The following is a 21505-nucleotide window of genomic DNA, read 5'->3' on the forward strand; positions in this document are numbered from 1 at the left end:
ACTGCCCAGAAAGCCTGTCTGGTGCTCATGAGCCCTCCCCTCTCCCAGCACTCACCTTGGGGATACTGAGGTGTTCCCGGGGAGGACGATGCTCCGGGGAGAGCCCCTTGTGAGTCTAGAGATGCAGGGCCAGGGCTCAGAGGGGCGGGGGCGGCTGGTGAGGTCAGGTCCAAGGAGAGGTCAGCTCTGCCCCGGCTCACACTCCGGCTTCTCAGTTCCTTCTCGTGCGTCTCAGCTGCCAACTGCTCCAAGTATTTGTATCTGAAAGTGAAATTCCAAAGGGTTTCCGTAAAAAGAAAGAGGAGCCCGTGGCTGATGCTTGTTTATGGACGAAACACCTGCAGAGAGAGCTGGTTTCCTGATGCCGAGCACAGCGCGGGGCTGGCTGGAGGGCCCGCTTGCCAGGAACGCCCAGAGAAGCCAAGACGCTAGTGATTAAACATCCCGCATCAGGCACAACCAAACAGCCAGGGAGGGGGGCGGGTGGGAGGTGGCCACATCACACAGTCCCCAGACACCGCTCGCGGCTGCAGAATCCTGGTTTGCTCTTTTAGGAAACATTTGTACAAATAAGCAAAACAACAGTAATGACCATCAAAAAGGCCCCACAGTGACAGCTGAAAACCACACACCCTCGGAGCTCACAGCTGTGAAATGGGAGGGTGCCCTTGTGTGGCAGAGAGAAACGGTGCCCCCCAAATACCAAAAGGGGGTGTTGGACCAAGGCCTCCCTGAATGTCTGAACCTGCTTCAATGCTCACAGCAATGCGACTGGAATTCACTTTGTTCTCCCGGTGTCGACCATGGAAACTTTTTTATATTCTAAAATATTTCTGAGTCGGACTCAGACATCCAATAGCTTGGACCTGACGTCACATATAGTTTATTCATCAAAGTCAGTTTAAAAGAACAAAGATACATCTGTTTTGCATTTCAGGCAGGCAGAACCCACTAACTGTTTATTAAGACCAGCTACCAATCATATTCCGCATGGTGCGCTTTATAGATCAGACCAAAATAACTTTGAAATATGTGCCTCTTCCAGATGTCTGCTAATTTTACCCACCATTATTTGTTCAGAAATAAATTTATGGGCCCAGCTGTAGCCGGGTTCTGACTATCTTACCCACCACTAGACTTTGAAACAGCTTATTCAAGACCCTCCCTCACATCCACCCAGATGTACTGCTTCAGGTGCCCCCAACAGGCAAGCGCCCAGCTCTGGCCCACCATCGCCCCCAGATGGCACTCCCATTTCACCTGGATAAGAAAGGTGGGGCACCTATACGAGACCTGTAAAAAATGCATTTAGAAAGCACGCACTTCTTCATTCATCCTTAAGGTGGGCGTGGCTCCCATCTGTCATCATCACCTCCTCCCTACCAGTCCAGCAGCAGCCCACCCTGGGCCAGGCTCACACGTACCCTCCCATGAGGCTGCCTTGGCCACCACAGCTGGAAGCGATCGGGGGCCTTGCCTCGGAACTCATGTCGGATATGTAGCCCATTCAGCTCAGATGGCATTTTACATTTACTGCCTGGCATACTTAGTCATCTTTTCACATGTGCATGGCTGTTTTCAACAAGCAGATAATAGGATTTTTGAGAACAGGAAGATTACCCTCCTTTGTTCTTTCCCTCGGTGCCTTGCACTTGTCAGCTGACGGGAAGTGAGCAAAGTGTGCAGTGAGAACGGTGCAGGGCAGCACCCGACCTGCAGGGCCAGCACCCCACCTGCAGAGGTTCCCCTGAAGCACGGGGTGCAATGGGGGAACGCATTCACTTCACTTTCTTGGAAAGGCAGCTGACTCGCACGTGAATCGCTGATAAAAGGTGCAGTAGGTCTGCATATATATAAATGTCTGAGGCTGGCTCTGAGGGCAGCTGCCTCATCATGAAGGGTGGAGACGCTGGGCCCAGAGAGAACGCTTTGGAAACTCTGGGCTTTCCTTGCCAACGAGGTCACCTCTCAAAAGGCAGGAGAGGAGACCAAAGAAAAGTATTTCTGAACTTAATTCTGACCAGCAAGGGAAAACCACTGGGCTTGGAGGGGATGGGAATCTTGGGAGAGAGTGGTCTTGAGGGTCAGAGCCCTTAGGAGGCATATTTTAATGAGATAGTGGTGAATGCAAGGCCAGAAAGGCTGCAGCCCAGGAGTCTGCGAGTCCGAGCCTGCAACAGGAGAAAGGGACAGGCAAGGAATGACATGCAAATTAGGGGGCCTGCATAGGTCCGAGAGACTGGAGATCATGAGCAGGAAAGTTGTGCTCAGCAAAATCAGAAGAGGGCAGAGAGAATGGTAACAAAGCCAGGAGGACGGCCCATTTATGACTTCACACTTCACTGGGTCCGGCCCTGGCCCTGGCCTCTGCAAACCCCATCCGTGGGCAGCGAGGCTGGCAGGCATGTGCTAGCAGCCAAAGGACTCACCCTATTTCCTGGGAGACCCCAGGGGTTCCTCACTCAGAGGCTGGGTATATATGACTCGAAGATTATTCCTGTCTCACGGGTGCCATCCTTGGGATCCAGAAGCCATGGGCAGAGTCACAGGTTTAATCTGAATTATCCCAAGGGTGTGTATGTGGTAGATAAGAATGGCAGGGAAGGGGACATGGGGACTTGTTTAATGGATATAACCTTTCAGTTTTACAAAATGAAAAGCATCTGGGAAGTAAAGAACACAGACCCCCACACACATGGGGGGAGTTAACAGATGGAGTCTTTATCCTTTCTTCTGAACCTCTTTCCACCTCTTACCTCCACCAGCTTCCCCATCTATTTCTAAAGTCCGTTATATTTGCAAGTCTTATCTTTTCCTGGCTCACCCCCAGCAGCTTTCCAAACAGGGATGAAAGCATCGCTCCCTCACCCCATCCGCAGCTAATTGAAGAGGCAGGTGAACCAAAGTGGCAGGTCCAAACCAGAGGAAAATGTCCGGATGTTTCCCCCAAACCTCCGTGTAAACAGAGAGGTGGGCTGTAAGAAAAGACCCTCCCATGGGGGCACAGAGAGCCCGCTCCTGCCCAGCTAAGAGGCCCAGGCAGGTGAGTGACAGAGAGGGAATGTTGGGCCAGAGTGAGAGGAGTGGCAAACTCCTCAGCACACGGCCTCCAGGCGTAAGTGATGTTCTGCTTTGGGGAAAAGAACCGTAAATAACATCCAGGAACAGGTAGCCTTTGGTGGTTTGGAAAATTCTGGGTCAGTCTGAGCCAGTCAGACCTGACACCACCCCCAACCCCAAGTGCTTTCCAGCCGTGCCTGTGCCGGTTGAGCCCGACAGCCATGCAGCCAAAACCTCAAAAAAGTGCAACATTTGGAGGGAATGCTAAAAAACAAGATAAAATTGGATTTCTTAAGCTTGGCCACAAAGTCAACAGCATTTCCAGTACAAGTATATATCATGTCCACCAGTGTAAAAAAAAAAAAAAATGGTATGGCCTGGCCAGCGCGGCTCAGTGCTTGAGCGTCGACCTATAAACCAGGAGGTCACAGTTTGATTCCTGGTCAGGGCACATGCCCAGGTTGTGGGCTCGATCCACAGTGTGGGCTGTGCAGGAGGCAGCCGATCAATGATTGTCTCTCACTGATGTTTCTCTCTCTCCCTTTCCCTTACTCTCCGAAGTCAATAAAAATACATGTGTTTTTTTTTTAAAATGATACAAATTAGAGAAAGAGAACTGTGTTTCTTTACCAGCGTCTTTCACGCTACATTTGCTGTCCACAACTGGTGATGAGGATGGCAATAATCAAATGTTTTATTCATGAGGCTGACCTAAGCACCTAATTTTTAAATTGAACATAGGCAGACTCCACTCCTCTATGCCCTAGTCTGTCCTGACCTATTTAGCTGATGGTGTCTAAAAAAAAAAATGAGCACAATTCCATTTTTTATTGGCAACGTTCAAATATTGTTAGGTTCCCAGCTGGCTCTGGTATGAAACCAGCATTTCCATCTCTCCGTGCAGTAACCCCACCTGGTGGTGGACAGAATAACTGCAGGGCTACAGGACAAACATTGGTCTTTTTCACTGTTCTACTTCCCAAAACATGCTTATCTAAATTAATCAGACAGTGAGCACATTAACTTTGTATCTTTTAATGAGGTTACAAGTATGTTGCCACTGAAATTTTAAAAATTGGTTTACAGATTAGATATTTGAAAGAAAGCTGTCCGTTTATTTGCTCATTTATTCCATGCATTTTTCCGGAGGGTCAAATATGTGCAAAGGATTGTGGCAGGCACCGGGATAACCCAGGAAAACCAGGCATGGTTCTTGCCACCAGGAACCTGAGTGCTGTTCATGAGGGAGACAGGGAAGTGACAGGCACATTTGGTGAGTGTCTCAGGAGGGTGTGGGCCCCCCAGCCAGTGCCCGGCATAGCGCACGTGGTCAAATATTTGTTGCCTGTATGCTGAGCATGTGACCTGGACACCTCATGCTGGCTCAGTAGGGGTGGCACAGGATATGGGAAATATATTCCACAGGTCAATATACAAATCAATGTGCTCACTTGTAGAAGAATTTTGGAGCAGAAATATATTTCACACCATGATGACTCTAAATCAGAAACCTGTACTTCATTGAAAAATGTAGATAACCTGACACTTATTCTACAAAACGCCAATTACCAAAGATCTCAGGTCTCTTAGGGAAAGCTGTGAGATTTTAATTCACACAGTCTCCACGGCATGCTGGGTTAGGAGTGCCAAGTCACGTGCGGTTTGGTTACATGGGGAGGAAGAGAGATACAAACCTTTCTTCTCTTGCTTGTCTTTGCTCCTCTCTTTTGCCTAAATACTCTCGGCTACTGAAAATAGATGGACGAAACAAAATAGGGAAGAAAAAGAACAGAATTATTGCTCATAAGATTGCTAACAGTATATAATGAAAGCCCACTATTGCCTTGGAAATGGAAAGTGGCTGTAGTTGAATTTTTAAAAACCAAGGGTAAAGACTGTGCTTTAAAAGCACTAAATATAATGGATCTCCTATAAAATCACAGGAGTCCGAAATCATAGGATTGTTGGATTCACTCACAGACATGACCAATTACTCTTTGGAAAGAAGAATGCATGCCTACTGGGGGAAGGGAGAAGAAAAATATTTTTTAAAGGTGAAACAATACATAAATAAAGTATGGCCATGACAAGCAAGCCATAGCTTTCAGAGGCGATTCACATTCAGTCAAGCTCTGGTAGCGCCACAACTTCCACCTCAAGAATTAAATCTGAGTGGCTCTGAGGGTCGCTGCGCTCCCCAGCTTGGACGTTGCTCCCACAGCCCAGGAGCTCTCTCTGCGCCCCGCACATTCTGGCTCTCTGCAGGGATCCCTGGAGGCTCTCGCTCCATGCATTCTCTTTAGCCTGTACCCCAATTTTGTCCAATTTTAATGTTTGTTTTTCTGTTCCTGCTGGTGACGTCCCAACGTGAACCTAAGCTTAAGATTGTGTGATCAGTCACCTCCCAATACACCATTTATTTTCCTGGAGAATCCTGGCATTATGGTTTTCTACACTGGGCCTAACATAGTTTGAGCATTTTACCCCTTGATGCCCTGGCAACTGGATATAAGGGAGCAGTAAGTCAGAGCAACTGAAACAAGTTAGGAGAGGGAGAAAAGGCAACAGAAGCTCAAATTTGTTATCATTTATAAACATCCATCCTCGTCACTTTTCATACTAGAAAGAAATTCTTCCATAACCCAAGGGGTTTAAGAGCATAGTCAATAAAAATAGCAGCAGATAAGGAACAACTTTTAGATGGAATGCAAGGGAAAAGGCACAGGAGCATGAACACCTTAAATCAATGTAATGGGTGGGGAAAGGCCAGCCGTTGTGGTATTCCCAGGGACTACTTTATAAAGCTCTTCCTGTTTCCTCTTTTGAATTTCTTTTCATTCACATCCTCAGACTTTTAGGAAGAAACTGCCATCATTATAATTAATAGTTGTGTGTGGTCTGTCCTGATGATCAGCATTCCTTCCTGGACAAGGTTTATTTAATATTTTCTATCTATTTATCTATCATCTAACTATTTATATCTATCTATCATCTATCATGTATCTATCTATATCTATCATCTATCTATATCTATCATCTATCTATCTATCATCTATCTATCTATCTATCTATCTATCTATCTATCTATATCTATTGACAGAGTGAGAATTAGATCCAGACAATCCATCTTCAGAGACCATGCTCATAGCTGTTCACTCTTTGTCCTTGGTACCAAATGGATCTCATTTGTTATTTAAGAACACAGAGAGATTCTGGTTATGATATATATTTTTTGTTACATGTCATATATATTATATATATTGTAACATAATGACTTAGGTATAGCAATGCATTATGTACTGTTATAGGACTCCAATGTCATGAATGCTACACATTTAGGAATTATTCTATGGGTCCCTGAGGAACTGTTCATTTTTTTCAATGTTTTGTTTTGATTCTTAGATTGGATAATTTCTACTGTTCTATCTAAAAGTCTTTGATTTTTTTCTTCATTTCCATTCAGCTATCGAGCCCAACCAATGAATTTTTTGTTTTGGTGGTTGTGTTTTTCAGTTCCACTTAGTTCATCTTTATATCTTCTATTTCTTTGCAGAGACTTCACTTTTCATTTGTTTCAAAATCATTTGCCCTTCCTTCTTAGAGCCTGTTTATAATAAATGCTTTAAAGTCTTTGTCTGATAAAGACAGCATCCTTTTGTGGTTAGCATATTTTGGTTTTCTTTTCCTTCTGAGTTAAGATTTGCCCTGGCTCTTTGTATGACAAGTTATTTTGGATTGCATTCTGCATATTTTTAAATATTTTGCAAAGAGACTCTGGGTCTTATTTACATTCTATGAAGAACCTTGCTTGTTTTCTTTTGTTTTCCTTTAGAAGGCAAACAACTAAGTTAGGTGCAGCCTACAAGTGCTGTCTTTATATATTAGTTCCAATATTAGCTCAATTTAAAAATATTTTAGTGCTATTGAAATCAAGCCCTATGTGTACCACCCAGTGGCCAGTCTAGGACCTGAGCAGTGGTTCATCAGTGCTTAGTTCTCAGTCTGCGGCTTGCTGTTTAGGTTCTGAGCCACCCCTGCACAAATCAGTACTCTCTTGATTTCTCTATGCTTTCCTATCACTTCCTGGCTTCCTTGGGTTGGTTTCCTGTCCTGGTCCTCCAACCAGAAAGCTTGGGCTTTCTTTTCCCTGCCCTGCTGCACACTTTCAGTGACTCCATCCACACCCAGGCAATGCAGCAGGACACAGAGAGCAGAATGGTGATGTGCCTAGTGCTCTCAGGGTCATAGCTCTTCTGGTTAGAGTTTTAGGCACCCGCCTGGACACTGCTGCTATACAGGGGCTTCTAAAACAACATTGCTTGGATGCTGGGGTAGGAGAGAAGGAGAAAATATGGAAAAAAAACCCACCAGAGTTTCTCCACTCTCTGACACTTAGGAATTCCTCCTACCGCCCTTCAGCCCAGAAGGAGGGGCTTCCTCCCAGAGCTGTCAATGCACACTTGGTGCGTGCCTCTGGGTTTCAGGGTGTCTGAGTATGAACCAGGTGATAGTGGAGGGAAAATGGTAAACTTTCACTGGTTAGGTGGGACAGTGAATGCTAGTCTCCTCCTCCAAACCTCCTGCTCTCTACACACCAGGGAGTTTTCGGCGCTCTACACACTTGTCCACGATTTTTGGTGCATGCATTGATGCAGAAGAGTCCGGAGGGGCAGAAGAGACAGGACCCTGGACCTGTTTTCAATCAAAATCTTTAGATGGGTAAGCTAATCTCTGAATTTTCCAGGTGTTTTAGCAAGATTCTCTGCTGCTATTTATGCAAATCTCCCAGAAAGCTCTGACACAGGAAGCTTTTAACCTGTTCAAGTGGTTTTTAGAAATTGGTCTTTCCAAAAGAGACACCCCCCCCAGAGCTACATCGTGAGAAGGGTTCATTCAGGTCTGGCTTTTCCATGTATCACGTGGTAGAAACCTGACAGCTCGGGGCATGCCACCCGATCACAGGGGCTGATGTTGGCTTACTTCACGCAGCCCATTAACCCAGTATCAGCATTTCAACACAGACATGGGAGATTTGTTTTCACATAGTAGTGAGTGACAGTTATGGCAACCTCACAGCTCTGCTCAGAGTTTGATCATTTCTACAATTACACATACTCTTCCTGGCTGCTGACAAAGAAGTTCTTGAACTTGTAAAGCCTCACTAACAATGCGCTACATTCTTTGTAGGTGTAACTGGGAGGAATTGATGGGAAGATTGTTTGCCAAAGAAATTGAATGGAGGCAACAGGAAATGGAGATGGGGAGAGAAATGAAAAGAAGAATATAGAAGCTATAAGAGAGGTAACTGGGAAGATGAAGGGAGAGATAAGGAGAAGGCAAGTAGGAAGGAGGGAAAGGAGGGAGCAAAGGATGAATGGAAGGAATGAAATGTGTAAGGACAGACTGGGCATGTGTTTTGCATTCCATAAAGCGCTGCACAGCATGAAGCCCAGGGCAGGGGAGTGACTGGAGGTGAGGATGGGAGAACAGGTGACCTGGCTGAAAACTGAGCAACACTGGACTAAGCAGCCACACAGGCTAAGACTTGGAACCTGGCGTGGGCTACACACAGGGACATATTCTTGGAGCTGAACAGAGACCAGGAGATTGGGGGACAATGTCCTGGGAGTAATCAGCACAATGACCTTTCTTTACCCTGTAGGGGAAGATTAGTGGTTTTATTTAAAAATTAAATATTGCTATAGGGAACAAAATGCAAACCAGAAAGTGAAAAAAACATTTTTTTTTTTAGGCATCCAATAGAATATGAATAAAACATGAATAGTTTAGGGGGAAATAGCAAGTTAATTTAAGACAATTAGGTTCTCTGTCCTTATTTTATTTTTTACTAAAATTAGTTCAACTTTATCTTTTTTAAAAATAAGTTTTACATAGGGTAATGTTTTCTGGTTATTCTGCCTTACTTTTTATTTTTTTAAATTTGTCTTTATTGTTGAAAGTATCACAACAATACTTTGTGTGTTTTTTTCCTCATTGATCCACTCTACCCCGCACCCACCCCACCCCGGCCTTCACCACACTATTGTGTATGGGTTATTCATATCTATATATACAAAAGCCTAAGCAACCATTACAACTGAATGACCAGAACGTCTGGTCAACCAGTTGCTATGACGTGCACTGACCATCAGGGGGCAGATGCTCAATGCAGGAGCTGCCCCCTGGTGGTCAGTACGCTCCCACAGCCAACCTCCCACAGCCAGCCAACCTCCCCGGGTCCTTCTCCCCGTCTGGCAGGCCCCATCCAGCTGGCCTTGTCTGGCAGTTGGAAGGCCCTAACTCTATGACACCATTATTAATCATACAGAGCTGTGAAGGCAGGCACTTTCATATCAATTCATTATCATAGAAATCGGAAAATCCTCTTACCTGAACTTGTTCCTTTCTTCCCGTTCTATTCTCTGCAACCTTTCTTCTCTCTCCTGCCGCCGCCTCTCTCTCTCGGCTGCCAGGGACTCCTGGTGCTGCCTAAAGGATGATGTGAGAAGACCACTCAGTGATGACCTAAAGGTATAATGAGTTCATGTTTTAGTGGGTTGGCCTACGATTAAAGGTACTGAAATAGGAATCGATCAGACCTTGGTTAGAACTGAGGGTCCGCCAGAAGCTAGGGAGTGCTTGGGGAAAGTCCCCGAGCATCTCAGCTCTTCCGTTTCAGAATCTCCATCTCTAAGTGGAGGTAAGTAACCTGCCACAGACACTGGGAGGACAAAATGGTGTCGTGAATAAAATACTAAGCATTCTGCACAGCAAAGAAACCATCCACTAAAGGAAAGGCAACCTGGAGAAAGTATTTGCAAATCATATATATAAGAAAGGGCTAACATCCAAAATGTATAAAGAGCTTGTATAACTCAACAGAAAAAAAAAAGAAAATTGGGTAGATCTGAACCGACATTTCTCCAAAGAGGACATACAGATGGCCAACAGGTATATGAAGAGATGCTCTGTATCTCTAATCATGAGAAAAATGCAAACCCCAAGAAATAGGCAACTTTTCCCCATCCCCATTGTTGCCATCCTGGGACATCTGCCATCCGAGACAGGACCTTGATTCCAGGCTTCCACGTGCTTTCTCTGCAGCCTGCTGCACACTGTCCGTGAGAGCCAAGCCTCCCCACCACGGGAGGGCACGGCTGGGCTCCCACAGCTGCTGTGGAGACGGGCCCCATATGCAACCTCACCTTACTATGTTGGCTCACGCATCAAGCATGAAGCTGCTCTTCCAGGCGTGGCTGGCATCACACTCTGGCCTGTCCACTGGCCCTTCTGCAGGCTCCTGCCCCGGGCATGCAGCAATTTCTGCCCCTTCCCTCTTACTCTCCACCCTCCTGGCCAAGACCATGTGAGTCCTTCAGCAGAACTCACCCAGCTCCATGTCCACCCTGTTTGGCTTCATAATTAAACCATTCCCCTGGCAGCTTCCAAAAGCACCGTCCACCACCAGCACCTTATGTCCTACGGTTTCCAGGCTTTACTGGCCCAGACTGAGGCCCATCCTTTCCATCTTCTCACTTCCTCTCCACTGCAGGCCAGCTTTCCCCTCCCTTGTGCACTTACCTCTGCTCTAAACACCAAGCTTCTCCCAAACACAGTCTCCCATGGACCTCAGGACCATGTTTTAAGGAAGATGTAAACTCACTCTATTCTCTCATCTCCCTCTTTACCTTCCCTCCTGCACATACTCTCACCTGCCCACTGGGCAAACCTAGAGGCAAACTGCAAGTTGTCTTATGTTAGAGACTCAGTTTCCCAGACTTCTCACCAGAGATGTCCCTTGGGAGGATGGGCCATCTATGCCTGACTCCTCTCCCTCCAGCTTGTCTACGAAGGTTCATCACGGTGTTTACTACAATGGGAACTCCCTATGTGTGGATGGTGTGCTTCTCTCCATTTCTGCGGCTATATGTGACCCTCATGACATCAGGGGTAGGGTCGGAATGGATCAGTGTCAGATTCCCATGCCAAGCACAAGTTGGCACATTGTGAGCACTCAGCATTTTCTGAATGAAATATATGAGTAATATTTGTGACTGTGTGTGTGTGTGTGTGTGTGTGTGTGTGTGTGTGTTCACCCCAAGGGCCAGGTTTCCAGCTGTCACTGGCTACAATGGCATTGTTTACTGGCATTGTTCAAAGGTTACTGAATGAGAAAGAGGAGGAGGGGTGCCTATCTACCATTCTAAGTGTGTATAACTATCTACACACCAAATTTATCCCCCAATTAAGTCTCTTCCATTATACCACTAAAGCTTCTCACTCATTGCTGGGCTTTGAGGTAAGGAGTGGGGAACTGAGATAAGAGAACAAATATCAGGAACCCAGGAATACATTTTCTGAAAGAAGAAATCTCCCTCTTTTTGCTCCGTAACCTTTATACACCACTAATGCAAAACCACTGTAGCCAGTGACAACTGGAAAGCTGGCCATCGGGGGCCGTGACACAGCTGGGTGATGGCACAGGGTTCAGCTTACAGCACCAATGAGCTGTACTGTGTCCAGCTCTGCGGGTGTAGGAATTCTGGTCTGTGATAGTTGCACTTTCTTGTTACAGATCTCACCAAATGCTAAGTGTCACACATGCTGCTTTCACTTGCAAACAGAATTATAATACACACCTATTACGGTTGCTCTGTACATCCTTTAGGTAAATAGGGTGAGAGAACTGTCCAGTTAAAAAAATCCAATTCCACTTTCTAAGGGCAGAAAACAGGGAAAGTGGGAACAGCACAACGTGCACTCTGCAAAAGCAAAACACTTCTCCACACTTCCAGTGAACATGGATGCTCCTAAGCACTGTCCTGTCTGTCTCAATAAAGATTTCCCCCAAATCTTCTAATCAAATGGCCAGTCCAGGAAGTTGAAGCATCTTCATCCTGTGGCTTTGTGGGACCCAGGTTCACTGCCACGGACCCCTGGAGGTTGTGAACCCCAAGAAACAAATGGATAGACACATAAGAATTCAAAGGACTGAGAGCTGACATAGCGGAACCTGGACCCAAGAGGACGTTCATTCTGACTGAAGAAGTCAGAGCCTCTGACAGGATGGGTGGGTCTTAGAGGATGCCACGGAATCGACCAAATGGAGAAAGGAGGAAGCTAGCCACGGGGCAGAGCACATATGAAGAAAGGGGCCTCGGGAGGGCCTGCTGTGTTCACGGGACATTCCCGGGGGGCTAAAGGACAGGGAGGTGGGGGGAAAGCTGGAAGACACATACAGGACCCAAACACGAAGCGTCCTCCAGGCGATGGTAACCAGCTGGGCTGTGTCCATAGGCAGTTGGGAGTCATTCAAGGTTTCTAAGCAGGAAAAGTCACCTGCTCAAATTTGCATTTCAAAAAGGATAGAAGACATACACCACTGCAATACAGAGTCCGGACATGACGTAGGTCTGGAACTAAATCTGTGGTCCTAGGAACGATGAGGAGGAGTCAGATTCAAAATACATGTGGGAGGAAGAATCTCTAGCATCTGTTAGGCGCCCACAGGCAGAGGGCTGAGCCAGAGCCCGGGTTCCCAACGCCCACAGTTGTTACATAAAACTGCCATCAGGGAGCCAGACCCTATTGTAAACTCACTCTGTCAACTGACCGGTGCTTCTCCTCTGCACTTTGGATGTAACACGATCAATTAATCAGGACCACATTGTGCCTTACAGGAACTCCTTGTCTGTAACGAGATTGCTATCAGGGAGTAGCAGCCGCCAAAGGGGGGCAGGGGGGCCTGCTTGCTGTGCAGCTCAGCACAGGCTCGTGGCTTCTTTGAATGGTAGGAAATCGTCCGCATTGATAGCCTTTATTTCCTGCTGGCCGTAGTGAACTGGGTACCATTAACTGTGATCACACAAAAAGGCATGATTTTATCCCATCTTCCGTGCTTTTTCCCAGTGATTTTTAAAAATATACTTTGATCAATTTAAAAGAAAAAGTTTACCTACAGCCCCATTGGACAGTGGGGCTCTTGACTCCAACTGACACAAAATTTAAAAAGTACTGTGTAGCCCAGCCAGCATGGCTCAGTGGTTGAGTGTTGATCTGTGAACCAGAAGGTCACAGTTCAATTCTCAGTCAGAGCATATGCCCAGGTTGCAAGTGCGATTCCCAGTGGGGGTCGTGCAGGAGGCAGCTGATCAATGATTCTCTCTCATCATTGATGTCCCTATCTCTCTCTCTCCCTCTTCCTTCTTCTCTGAAGTCAATAAAATATATTAAAAATAAATAAATAAAAAGTACTGTGCAGATCAAGTGATGGACCATAGCCAACAAGTATTTGGGATCCAGACAAACACATGGGTCATATATTTGAAAAAAGCAATGATCTGAAAACCAGACAAGTAGAACCTCAAGGCACATGGAGATACTAGTGGAGGAAGAAATGATAAAAGCCAAAGTCAACTAGAAGGGGAAGAAAAAACACACACAGGACAGACAGTCACATGGAGGATGGAGTCGGGATGAAGACACAGGTAGCAGCAAATTCACTCAGGGCCATCGTCAGCAGTCCTGCCACGCAAGTAAGAACTATAAGAGCTAACATCCCTGAAAAGAGGTAGAAACACATGGACACAGACACCATCATTCTGAGGGAGGAGTGACCACACCAGTGTGCAAGCAGGTCACAGGGAGTGAGGTCCCACCAGGGGGAGTTTGGGCTGGAAGGAGAAGCCAGCACTCAGCACCACAGGCTCTCTTGCTCCTAGTCTTAGCTCCTTGGTCCCAGCTTCCCCACACATTCTTGGGCTCTTTATCCCAGCCACCAATTTCTGCAAAGGCCCACAAGATGGAGATGTCCCCGCAGGGATGGGAAGAGAATGCCATCTGCCTTTCCCAACTTCCAGGAACCACAAATTCATGTGCTGTGATTACTGTTTGCTTGCTTGCTTGTTTCATTTGAATACTTGACCATGAATGGTTCAACTATTCCTGTAATTATGCTTCCCTTTAACAAGAAAACATTTAGAACTTTTCCACTCAAAAAGTACATTTTTTAAAATTGAAGCATTTTAAAAGTCAGCCTTCATTACACAGTTGCATTTTGTATCCGTGAGGGCCTTTGCAAATAATCTGGTTTTCCTATTTTGTTTCGGCATAATTCAAGTTCAATGTCATGAAAACTAATGCTATACCCTCTCTTTCTAAAAGAGAGCCCTATAAAGGAAGCTGTGATAGCAGATGTGGAGAAGGATTGGTTTTGATTCCCCTGTTTTGACTTAGCTTTGTATACTGTTTCTTCAGTTCCTTCCTTTCTGGGTCAGTTTATCATTCCACGTTTTATTAACATCCAACCCACTGACATGCTTGGGGAGACTCTGGGAAACTCCAAGTGCAGACTGATGCTCAGGAGTCATGTCCAAGGCGGCCGGCCTGCCCCAAGGGCTGCTTTAGTTGGCCCGGTTTTCCCCGGACTTCTGAGAAGAGAGCCTTCTTTCCCAGTCAAGGGAATGAAGTCCTAGAGTCCTGAGTACTGCATGGGGCCCTGGCACACGTTAGTAGTCAGGGGTGTGCTGCCAGATGTGGGTTCTCGTCGCAAAAATGCAACTATTGTTCGTAACAGTTCAATGTCTTTCCAAAGAAAAAAGTTTTTCTTTTTGACTTCAATAAAATATGGGTATGTGAACCATTGAACAATAAATCTTATGCATTCCACTGAAGAATATACCTCAGTCAAAACAATCATAGATCTCCATAAGGCAAAAAATTCTCACAGATGTGAAAATGGATTATGGGTGACATGCAAAGAATTCAGTTGTCAAAAAGAAAAAAGAAAACATTAAACTATACAGAAACACACATTATCATAAATGCACCTGGCATAATATGCTTGGGTGATGGAGCACAAAAGGGATTTGGAGTTGAGAACTCCTCTTATTTGTCTCTTGTTAGTCACAAAGCATAAACCAACAAGGTGAGAGTAAGAAGGGATGATGCAGCCAGGCCTGATGGTTTCATGGTCTTAATAATGGAAATGCATGTCCAATGTTTTAAATGATTCATCACAGGGTTTTTCAAAGCCACAGACCTTGAGAGTTGAAGACACATCCAAATGGAAAGAAGCAATAGACACTCTGAAGCTACTTTACTCACTGGTGGATCCATTGGATGGCAAAGGTGCTGAATTTCCTGTGCAGAAATGCACTGTGAAAGGGAGCAGGCAGCTGGGAAGGGGCTCCTGCCACTGCTGTTCCCAGGGACCAGGTCTTGGCACACAGGCTCCCAAAGGGATTTCATCCAGCGCCTTCTTCACACTGAGGACCGCGGAGCCATCTCCCCGGGTGTCATAGATGCCTCATACCTTGCATGTCCCAGGCTGGACATCTCCACTCTCCATCTGCTCTTCCTCCAGGATCTTCTGTCCCAGTTCCTTGCTTCTCACACCCACATGCAAGCCTGACCCCTCACTCCCTTTGCTTTCCATGCTCCCACCCTCCTGGTGGCAGCCAAGTCTGCCCAAACTCACTTCTCCCCACAAGCCCCTGGGTCACTGGCCTTCTTGGTCATGGTCACCTCTCTCGGACTTGGAGGCAACCTCACCCGTCCAAGTGCCATTCATTGATGTGTTAGAGGACATCACTAGTTGCTTCCAAACCTGAACAGCCCTGTGGCCTCAGGATGAAGAACAACATCCACTCCAGGACAATCAAAGTGCTCCTGGATCCAACCCTACTCTTCCTCCTCTAATTTTTCCCCCAGGAGACACTCAGCCAGATCAAAAAAGGAAGAAAATACATACAGCAGCCCTTCAAGAGTCTGCATCCCTGGACCTTCCAGCTTAAACCTGACCTGGGTCTCTAGGAGTTAGAAAGAGGGTGGAGGTCGGGGCTTCACCTTTAGGACCAGGGAGGAATTTCCCCTAAGCCCAGGACTTTGGAAATTTGCAGACCTCCTGTCCTTATAACTTCTCACCTTCAAGGATCTCCAAACAGTTCCCCAACCAATGAGTGGGCAATTCACCCAATTAACCAGCATTGGCTGCCGCTCTGCCATGGCCAGAGTTGGGTACTGTGGAGGACACAGCATGGAATGGAGCCTGCTGCCCATTCCCGAGGAGCTGGCAGCCTCACATGTGTGAGATGTCTCCTGTAAGATGGGTCAGGCTCTCATATTCCTCACTTTGGCCCCAAATCCTCCATCCCATATGACAAGGTTCTTCTTTATTAGTGACCTCTCTGGGAGCACAGGCAACCTCAGCTGACCCCAAGAAGAGGTGCCCCAGGGTAAAGGACAGAGGGTGTCTTCAGGGTAATCACCTTGTGACCTCATTACCAAGACCTAACTGAGCCTGAATATGCCCAGGCCAGGGACACACTGGGCTGTGGAACCTGAGAGTTTGACACCATAGTGCTTACATAGCATCTTAGAAATTAACGCTGAGGGGTGGCCGGGCAAACCACATTGGACAGCTCTTTTTCCCCGGGGCTGGGAGGTCTTGCCTGCTCCACATCCTGGCCAAATCTCTCATCACCAGCAGCACTTGGCCAAACACACCCTCCGATACACAGAAGACCAGAATGTGGTACACAGATTGAATGTGTTTCAGATTCAGGATTTGCAGCAAATGACCTCCGGGGCATCATTCCTGTCTAGATTTCTGACCAATCATGAGTGGTGGACATTATACTCCATCATCACACATTGTCACTCCCCAGGGGACCCGCACAGGGGCAAGGGGTTCACAGAGCACTTTCACCTGTACCTTTCATCTGTTCATCAAAACCACCCTCTAAGCCTGTGGGTCGCAAACAATGAACATACATCCTGCATATCAGATATTTACATGACGATTCATAACAGTAGCAAAATTACAGTTATGAAGTAGCAATGAAAATAATGTTATGGTTGGGGGTCACCACAACATGAGGAACTGCATTAAAGGGACGCGCCATTAGGAAGGTTGAGAACCACTGCCTAATGTAAGGGTTGGCAGAATTGGCATTTTACCCTTAGGATGCAATAACTTTCCAGTGAGTTGGGGCCCTAGCCAGTGTTCTCTAACTCAGCACTCTTGCCATATAAGGGTAACTGTTTTCAACTGTTCTAAAATTACAGGAACTACCTACCCTTCCCTTGTGAACACATCCTTGTGCAATCAGGAGTAAGAGTAAGGTAATTTCTGGTGGTCTAATACTCCTGCCAAGTTAAATTCCTTCCCTGGACCCATACAATTCTTTTCTCTTTTGGTAGGTCCTGGATTAATTACACAACACCTTAATGGGCCCACTAACGATGTACACAGAATTAATCATTCAGAGGTGAAAATTGATGTGTGTAAGACAAATTGCAGAGCTTATGCTAGATCTAGAACAGCTTTTGGGTGGTGAATCAAATCATTTACATTTAAATGTTTTGGAAAAACAGTTCTATACTTTCCATGGAAAGTGGGTAGGGAGATGAAATAATAATAACAAAATATCTCCAATAAAATATTTACTAAATAGTGTGAAAGAAAGAAAACAGTCTTGCCTGTGGGATATATTCTGGAAAGGAAAATACTCCAGATTATACTTTCATTGACACTTTTCCGTTAGGCACTCTTCATCAAATGGATCCCCTTTATGTGAAGACAGTGAAGCTATCAGAATGCTCCCTATAAGATAAGACCCACCTGTCCAGCCTGGGCTCCTGGGGGGTTGGAAGAGATGATGTAGAAGCGGTGGGCACAGCAGATCCAGACGAAGGTCTTGAAGAGTGATAAGAGTGGTTGCCAAAGTTGTTGTATCTAAAGAGTGCAGAGAATTAAGTTGGGAGCAAGGGGAGACAGAGAAATGAGTACAAGTCAGTAAATAAGGAATCGCAAATTATCTTAAATTTTCCAAGAGAAAGAGGTCTGGAAATGCTAACACTGTCAGTGATTGCACTAACACACACACACACACACACACACACACACACACACACACACATTTACTAACTGTTTTGTTTTGTTTATTTCTCATTAGAGATGGTTCCCAAAGTCCAGACCCATTAAGCAGCAGGATTCTGACAAAGGGTTTAATAAGACACTCATGTACAGTCAAACTATTTGCTAACATAAATTAGAATCCAAATTATTTTCATTTGAATCATGAAGAGTTTTCTTGTCTTTCCAGTGGTACAATTAGCATTAAATCCATTCAAGATTGGTAGAAAATGCCAGATGATTGGCTAAAGAAACATCTGATTAAAAATTCTGCTTTAGGTATTTCTGAATCAATTTCGTTCATTAGATATAATCTCATTGTGTGGCTGGTGACGAAGAATAAGATGTCCTCGAGGCTTCTGGATGAGCCTGTTGCTAAAAGGTGCAAGTGTCTATGTTTTCATTCAATATTTCCCCAGGAATAACATTACAGCCACTAGGTTTAAATGAGCTTTCATCATTTCACAATCATCTTTTATAAGTTTCAGGATTTGAAGAATTCTAGAGTTTTCTTTGTTTTTCGGAATAGATGCCCTTTAGCAGGCTGTATTTAGCCATCTTTACTCAGTGAATTCCCAGAACACAAACTAGCATTTGAAGCCCTTGCCTGGGGTAGACACTCATGATTAATTACAAATAACAAGATTCAGAGAACTTTGCCTCTCAAACTACTCAGCCACTACTTCCCCGGAACCAGTTAGGGACCTTGTATTTGGGGATATGGGACCTCAAGGGCCATTTGTATTTGGATAGTTGGGACCTCAAGGGTCACTATGATGTAAGCGCACAAAGACCTTCCTGCACACGCTGAGTCCAGCTCAAACTCTTGCCGACAGAAACCAGTACTAACCATTCTGGGAAGCAATTAGACCTCAATAAGATATCTTTTGACAGAGTAAGTCTACATTTGGGGAGTTATCATAACCCTTATGTTTATTTATATACAAAAAAATGTCATGCAGGGAACATTATGGAGATCATAGTGAAAACTGGAAACTACCCAACTAGCTAACAATGCAAGAATAGGTAAGAAAGTATGATATATTACTCATCAACGGAATATTATGCAACCATTAGAAGTTATTGCCAATTTTGTAAGTGATAACATGGGAAATGTATATATCTAAATGTTCATATCTACATATATATGTGGGCTGAATTAAAACATCAGATATAATATACACTAAGTTTGATCACAACTTTGTGTAGAAAAAAGTGTAAAAAACAAATCATCTATTTTAAAAAGTGTAAGAGATAAAATTTCAGTTTTTCTTTTTTTAAAAATATATTTTATTGATTTTTTACAGAGAGGATGGGAGAGGGATAGAAAGTTAGAAACATTGATGAGAGAGAAACATCTATTAGCTGCCTCCTGCACACCCCCTACTGGGGATATGCCCACAACCAAGGTACATGCCCTTGACCAGAATCGAACCTGGGACCCCTCAGTCCGCAGGCCAATGCTCTATCCTCTGAGCCAAGCCGGTTAGGGCAATGCCAGTTTTTCTTAATAAATTACACTATTATAATGAGAAATGAAGTACTTCCATTTCCCCAAATCTATCCTCGTTAGTTCTGTGTGCTGGCTGTTTCTCGTACTTGCCTATTTGGTACCACATGTGAGGCCTGTGCTCAGTACCAGGCCTTCCGCCGGGCAGATGGGGACCCAGATCCACAGTGTTACTTCATCGTCTCCTCATTGCACACACCACCTTCACAGGACTTGGTTTCTGGCGTTTATTTTCTCTTCTCTTAAAAAACCCCAACACTCTACATGTCCCACTGCTTCCCTGAGTGTTGATTTGATTTTTCAAGAAGATGCCTAAACCACAGGCCACAGAGAAGGCAGGAAAGCAAAGGATGAGAAGAATATACAAAGATAGGAAGAAGCAGAGAAGGAAGAGAAAAGCTCAGGAGCGAAGAAGAGGGAGAGAAGGGAGGAGGCAGCAAAAGGCGAGATGTGGTGGGAAGGAGGCTGCCCCCGAATTGGAGCTGAGTCCTTGAGGGGCCTGGCCCTGAGCTAAGGCTTCACCCTGGGTCCCAGCTGCCTGGACTCCCGGCTGGTTATTCTACGCAACTAAAACAAGTCCCTTCTGACCAAAAGTGGGCATTGGGTGGACTGTTTTAACAGGATTATTTTACTAAAATTATGTTTAAATGATGCTATGGAAATAAGGCAAGCAAAATGCTTCCCATCCTCCTTTGGTCTTCCTAATGGCGAGCAATTAATTCAAATACCTCACAGCCTGTCCAGTTTTGCTTCTTCATTTCAGAGAAACTAACTGGATCCTGCAATTCACTATTCAGTTTTCTTTTATTTTTCTAATTTTCAATGACTAACTGGTCGGTCTCCAGTATAACACGTTTAATTTCAGTCATCCACGAAAACCATCAGAAAATTAATGGGAACAAACAATATTTAGACAGTATTCAAATTCCTGTCAAATATTTAAAGATGATAAACTTTTCTCAGTTCAATCTAAGTCAGTTCTCATTCACAAACGTGGCTGCTTTTCGCAATTTCCATGTATATTCGTGTCATCAATTTATGTTTCTACTGCTCCTTCCCCCAAGGGCTGTAAGTGGTAGTGAAGCTTGAAGACCAAGTTTGAGGAACCTGGGTCGCAGGAAAGCCCCATCAGAGGCTGTGAGACCATCACCAGAAAGTCCTGGATCGCCATCATGAGCAAACACCACCCTGCTGGGGGAAATGCGGTTGCCAAGATATTTTTATTCCAGTGAAGCGTACAGCTCTTAACTTGCACAGAGATCCTGTTCTCAGAGGCCATACAAGCCACGTTGGAGGCAATCCATAAACATTGTGGGAAAAATGACAATAATCCAAGACTGTTAAATCTGGGAGAGACTGGTCGGGAACTTGTAATTGGGAGATGTTTGAACTGGAATCCACAACTCTTGGAGGCAGGGCATGGCCAGGCTAGGCCTGGGATTAGGAGTTGTATCCATGAGTCCACAAAGGAGACAGAGGGACAGACTGCCTAAGAGAGAGGCCTATATGATATACAGGTTAGGACCAGGCTTTGGAGCAGGCTGCCTGGTGTGGAAACCACTCTCTACTTATCCAGCCTCTCTGTGCCTCAGTTTCCTCTTTTGTAAATAAGGGCGAGCAATAGAACCTAGCTCTTATTGGTTAAGTGATACTTTAAAGCACCAGTTTTATGGGAAGTACAGAGCCTGGCTCTTAATAAATGCTCGATAAATGTTAGCAATAATTATTATTATTCTAAGATGGGAGTGGCCACCAGCGTTAGCAGTAATTGATTTTGGGCAATTGATTGCTCAAAATATACAACCCTCTGCTCCCCATTTCCTGCTCTGCAGCCGTTTCCAATCCAGGTATCGGTGAAGGGCAGACACACAGGCAAGCTGACAGGCACTGCTGAAAATTCCCTGTGTAGTGTTGACTTACATACCTCTTTCCCCCTGCCCTCCTCTCCAATTTTTATAAGAATTATTGAAGTGTTCACACTTTAAGTGATGTTATTGTATTAATGTCCATGAAGTGAT

The 21505-nt window shown here is 45.2% G+C and overlaps 1 protein-coding gene across 1 annotated transcript in view; it reads right to left on the reverse strand.

The window, feature by feature from the left end:
- FHOD3 (formin homology 2 domain containing 3) overlaps positions 1 to 21505 on the reverse strand; it is a 324340-nt gene that overhangs the window by 72157 nt on the left and 230678 nt on the right. The window contains exons 14-17 of the mRNA XM_015565558.1: positions 17684 to 17797; positions 9451 to 9585; positions 4755 to 4805; positions 56 to 261 (exon numbers count right to left, since the gene is read on the reverse strand). Of these exons, the coding sequence (XP_015421044.1) occupies positions 56 to 261; positions 4755 to 4805; positions 9451 to 9585; positions 17684 to 17797 (506 nt within the window). The remainder of the gene's footprint in view (positions 1 to 55; positions 262 to 4754; positions 4806 to 9450; positions 9586 to 17683; positions 17798 to 21505) is intronic.

Source organism: Myotis davidii, unplaced genomic scaffold (assembly GCF_000327345.1).
Source record: "Myotis davidii unplaced genomic scaffold, ASM32734v1 scaffold259, whole genome shotgun sequence".
NCBI classification, from domain to species: domain Eukaryota; kingdom Metazoa; phylum Chordata; class Mammalia; order Chiroptera; family Vespertilionidae; genus Myotis; species Myotis davidii.